The following is a 5,176-nucleotide window of genomic DNA, read 5'->3' as shown; positions in this document are numbered from 1 at the left end:
GGGGGTCAGATTCAAAATATGTACATTCCACGTGTACTGTACCACGTGTACCATTACAAGTGCCAAAAACAGTCAGGACTTCCTCCTGTGCCACATAATACAAAAAAATATTTTATTCAATTAATAATCATTACAGAGGGCCAGTAGAAAATGTAATAGTTTGCTGGCTGAAACAAGAGAAACAAATCTTTTTCCATCCTCAGTGAGGGTTTAGTAAAAAAAAAATGTCTGAATGCTGAGTTTCAGAAGTTACAGTCATTATCAAGAGCAAGAATATTTTGCCCAAGACAGTCATTCCAAAATATTTTTACATCAGCATGTGCCAAAAGTGGTTTTAGGAGCAGTAGATTAGTGGTAAACACGATGTGTTTTAGACTGCAACTAGACCGTCTCAGCAACTGGATAAGAAAGCACTCTTAGCCAAAGAGCTGATTAACCCATAGATTATTCATGGGGCTGCACAGTCAACTGTTGTCAGGTTTCTCTACTCCAACAGCAATTGCCCACAAAAATGTCTGGTGGATACACCACTTGATTTGTCTAAGTTTTACCACCAGCCATTTCCTGAGCTATATCCTACTAAGTAATGATCTCAGTTGTTGAAGTTGCAGAAACAATGCAGCACTTTCTGGTCTGGAAAAAGGACACGAGGCAAAGGTGGTCTTTATATGTGCCTGAGTATGGCACCCACATGAGAGCAGTTTGACTTGTGCTCCTGCCTGATTAAGAATTCTGTGAATTGTTTGCTGTTGTTTTCTTAAAAATGTTCTATGGATTAGTGTGTTGAATCTGTGTACTTTCAGTATTTGTTATGGACAGCTATTTTGAAAGTAACGATGAATTCTGGCTTCAGACTAACCTGCGTATGTTCATGGGGGCCACTTCCTCCCAGGTGTTGGTCTTGGGATTGAGCCGCTCTACTGAGTTCAGGCAGCTGGTGCCGTCATTGCCTCCTGCGACATACAGCATGCCTTCCAGCACGGCCACCCCGGCACTGCTGCGTCGACTCAGCATGTTGGCGATGGATGTCCATGTGTTGCTCTGTTCATTAAATCAAGACACTGAGTGATGGTCATCTGTTCATAGAATCAGCCATAGTATACAAGTTTGTCTACCAGGTTTAGCTAATCTCAACCTGGCAACAGGCATACTCCTTGATGATAAAATAAACAGTATACAGTTTACCTGGGGGTCATATTTCTCCACTGTTGCAAGATGTGAGGAGCTGTCATAACCTCCCACTGCATACAAGCTGCCATCTGGAGGGGAAAAGGGAGTAAATGCTCACTATGTAAATATTAGCAGTCAAATACCAAGGTGGCAACTCTCTCTTGATCGCAGAACATAAAAATGTAGAAACATAAATATACAGTAGAACAGTATGTTCATGATATTCTGCTTTCTGCCAAGCTCCTACCTAGAGTTGCTACTCTCACATATCTTCTACGGGTGCTCATAGCAGCAATCGAGGTCCATGTACTGGTCAGAGGGTCGTAACGCTCTGCACTGAATGAGAAAGAAAATATATTTCTCTCTATTTAGGAATCTGTTCTTCTGACCTGGCTAAAAAAAAACAACAGCATCAAAAAAGCCACAAGAAGATACACTAAAATAAAGCTTATCATCAACTTGACAGTATGTGTGTACCTGTTGAGGCAGGAAGCTCCATCATAACCTCCAGCAGCATAGAGCAGGCCATGCAGGACTGCTACACCCAAACAGCTTCGCCGTGTTCCCATGGAAACCTCAGGCTGCCAGGAGTTAGTAATGGGGTCGTAGGATTCCACGGTTGCAAGGTCTGAGGTGCCATCATACCTGAGGATATAAATGGATCAGAAAAGACATTTTGATGATTGAAGTAGCAGCATGTTGCTCTGAATCATCTTTTATATACCGTGCCTGTCAATGAAAAACAGTCCAATTAAATAGACATTTTGAATAGAGATATAACCTCAACAGCTTCTCAGAAGCACAGGGATAAAGTGACATTTTACTTATAAATCCATCCTGTTCTGCTTGGCAAAGCTTCACCTTTACAAAAGTCAGGCTTAGTTCACATAACACAATGTAAAGTTTGAGTAAGAGATTAGATAGTGGATCGACTAGTTTTGAGGTAAAGGTCAACACTGTGGTTCTCATCACTCACCCTCCAACAGCATAGAGTCTGTTGCCAATGGCTCGCACCCCGCCGAGTGGACATGGATGCCACCATGTGCCAGCGGTCTGTCCTGGTGTCATAGGCCTCGCAATCTCCATGGATGGCAAACAGGCTGCCACCACCTGGGACACGCAAACAGACAATATGGTTATGAGTTAACATCAAGGAGTAATGTAAAACATAAAAAATATATTCTTTCATAGTGACTTTGACCTATATGTGCCTCCATTTCAGATAAATTGTTCAAAGTTCTGGGGTTATGGGAGTTATTTCAGCTGAGGCCCATGTTAACTCCTGGCTCAGTGGAAGATCAAGGTCCCAATTGTTAATGAATGGCCTTTATTTGAATATTGACATTTTAATATGTTGTACAACCCCAAATCAGAAAAAGGTGGGCGGTATGTAAAATCAAAATTAAAACATAAAATAGTGATGTGTAAATCATCTGTGTCCTATATAACATTGAAAACAATATCGCAGCATATTATTTGATGTGATACCTCATCAACTTTATTCTTTGTTCAAAATAAACACTCACTTCAGTTATGATACAGGACAGATGAGTTACAATTTAGATTTTACATACCATCCCAATTTTTTCTGGTTTGGGGTTGTATAAATAATTGCATGTGAGAATGAGTTAAGTTTTTGGGCTTAAGAAGAAACAATGACCTTTAACTGCACATATGTTTTAGCTGAGATAATTGATTTGATTGATTTTTGATTTGATTTATTCTTTCAAGCATGTAGAAACAGTTGATATGACAACACACATAATTTTACACATAATCCAATATCAATTTGCTTATACCTAGTACATGCTTGAATGGAGTAGGAAGAAGTCAGACTTATCCAGTCCTACCCCATGACATCATCTTACCATCATTGGTTTGCAAGCAGTAAATGATTCACTTCTACCACACAAGTATTATACTAAAAAAGATTATACAGTGTTAACATTCTTACATAATTACATTCTTTCTACACCACACAAGTAATATACAAAAAAATTATTACAAAGTGTAATTCTGAAGATATACAAGGCTATAGCAACAAAACACCACTGACTTAATTAGAATGACTGATGTTTTCATAGAGCTTATTCTAAAAGATGAATTATGATGATATATGAGTAAACAAAATCATTACTGCTCTGGAAAGAATAGGTAGGAAGCGGCATTCAATGTTTGTTTCACCTGATTTTCAGTCAGACTGGTTCAAACTAATGTTTTAGTTTACTGCAGTCAACACATTAAAAATTGGAAAACATTTAAGCCATATGACAAAACTGCCAGACAGTATCTAATCTTATCATTCAGTATATCAGCATTTTATCTCCCAGCTGTCAAAATGCTGATGTTTGTGCAGTATGAGTGACATGAGAAGCTACATATGTACCCCAGTGGGTACCTTCAGGGGCACACTGACCAACAGCAAAGAGCACAGGGCTGGCGCCTTCACAGCGTCGTGGGCGTGTTCGGCTGTTGCTGAGGACTCCCCTCTGCTCAGGCATGAGGTGGTACTTGAGAGCCTCGATCAGCAGGTCCTTGCACTCCGAGTGGTGCCGTACCAGCAGTTCTGTATCCACATTGCTCATCAGAAAGTCTCGCTTCAGCAGTGGCAGCCGTACGCACTTCATCAGCTGACAGGGACAGAGGGAGTTTGGGTGGGTGGGTTGAGGCCAGAAAGGGAAAATTGAGTTAATACAGTATATACAGTGCTGAGAAATTATGTCAGGTGAGATGGTCTTACCCAAGGTACATGTTGCCTACGTCCATCTATATCATGTTTCACCCAGCTCAACACAGCCCGGTACACTTCCTCTTCTGATGGCACATTGAGATTGTCACTCGAGATCAGATCCAGGACCTGGAGGAGAGGACAATGCAGATGCAGTGCATTTAATTTACCTGTGACAATAGCACTTGCAGGAGCACTTGGCGGTGAAAGATATTTCCCAGTTACTCTTAACCAGTGAGACTCAGAGAGACGAGGCGGTCCAAGTGGATATAAAAAACTGTGCTGGTTTATTCAAAGGCTCACAGGTAAAATTAACATTACACGCTCAGGTATCCTTCACCTCCAATGCTGCGCGCAGGCAGATGAAGAATGAAAGACCCCGAACCCAACAGGCCTGTACATTATATCTGGTTTGGGCTAACCCCATTCTACACAGGCACGTCAAACCGTGGCGTCACCTGATATGCCAGCTTTACAGCTGACCGTAGCAGTAGTCAAAACATGGAGAAAATCAATGTGTGTGAGTGTTGATTAAGTGGTGTGTATCTAAGAACATACAGGACATTCAGGGACATGTCCGGACATTAAGCCTAGGAAGATATTATGATTAAGATTACGGCTGAACATATCATACAGTAGTCACTTTCTATCTAGTTATCCTTGCCCATGTACACCCTGCTAAAATCTCATGACAATGACTAAGCATTTAAACAGTCTAACTAGACATCCTGTCTCCACTAAACATTTCTAATACAACAAGTACCTAATCAATATCTATCTGACTAAAAAAATACCTAACAGCGGTAACAGTGAAAGCTTCCTGACCAAACATGGCAACAAACAGGAAGTAAACTACACTGGCCACAGGCAGCACTACTTCCTGCATGCTGTACCTGACTTTTGCCTCTCTTCCTTCTTCCTCTCCTCTCACTCCCTCGTTCTGCTGTACTTTAGCGCTGTGTTTTGTCTGCATTGTTTTAAAGTGACATTCATCAAATTAATAGAATGAAGAATACTAAATAAAGCAAAACAAAACCGTTTTAGGCATCATTTCCAGTTTTCACACCACCACACATAATGCTTACGTGTTACATCAAGGTCTCTATGCGAGTAGTGGTAGTATGATATACTTAAGTTACCACTGTGTGTCTGTGTGTGTGTGTCTGGCACAACAAGTGCTGCAGTCTGAGTGTCTGGCTGGCACTGTTCCCAGATCAAGCCAAAGCTGGCAGGGCTGGGGGGGGCCACAGCAGGCGGGTGCTGCTGGTGGCATTTTTT

At 41.3% G+C, this 5,176-nt stretch overlaps 2 protein-coding genes across 3 annotated transcripts in view; one reads left to right on the top strand and one right to left on the bottom strand.

The window, feature by feature from the left end:
* Positions 1-5,176, top strand: part of noc2l (NOC2-like nucleolar associated transcriptional repressor) — a 70,296-nt gene that overhangs the window by 38,740 nt on the left and 26,380 nt on the right. The window lies entirely within an intron of this gene.
* The window catches only part of klhl17 (kelch-like family member 17), a 15,270-nt gene that overhangs the window by 3,828 nt on the left and 6,266 nt on the right, over positions 1-5,176 (bottom strand). Inside the window, 8 exon segments of the mRNA XM_020614795.1 lie at positions 825-1,041; positions 1,186-1,259; positions 1,418-1,506; positions 1,648-1,815; positions 2,147-2,188; positions 2,190-2,280; positions 3,587-3,800; positions 3,911-4,027. Coding sequence (XP_020470451.1) covers positions 825-1,041; positions 1,186-1,259; positions 1,418-1,506; positions 1,648-1,815; positions 2,147-2,188; positions 2,190-2,280; positions 3,587-3,800; positions 3,911-4,027 — 1,012 coding nt within the window.

Source organism: Monopterus albus, unplaced genomic scaffold (assembly GCF_001952655.1).
Source record: "Monopterus albus unplaced genomic scaffold, M_albus_1.0 scaffold6.1, whole genome shotgun sequence".
NCBI classification, from domain to species: Eukaryota; Metazoa; Chordata; class Actinopteri; order Synbranchiformes; family Synbranchidae; genus Monopterus; species Monopterus albus.
Note: the sequence above shows the minus strand (reverse complement) of the source record. Positions and strands in the feature narration are given on the sequence as shown.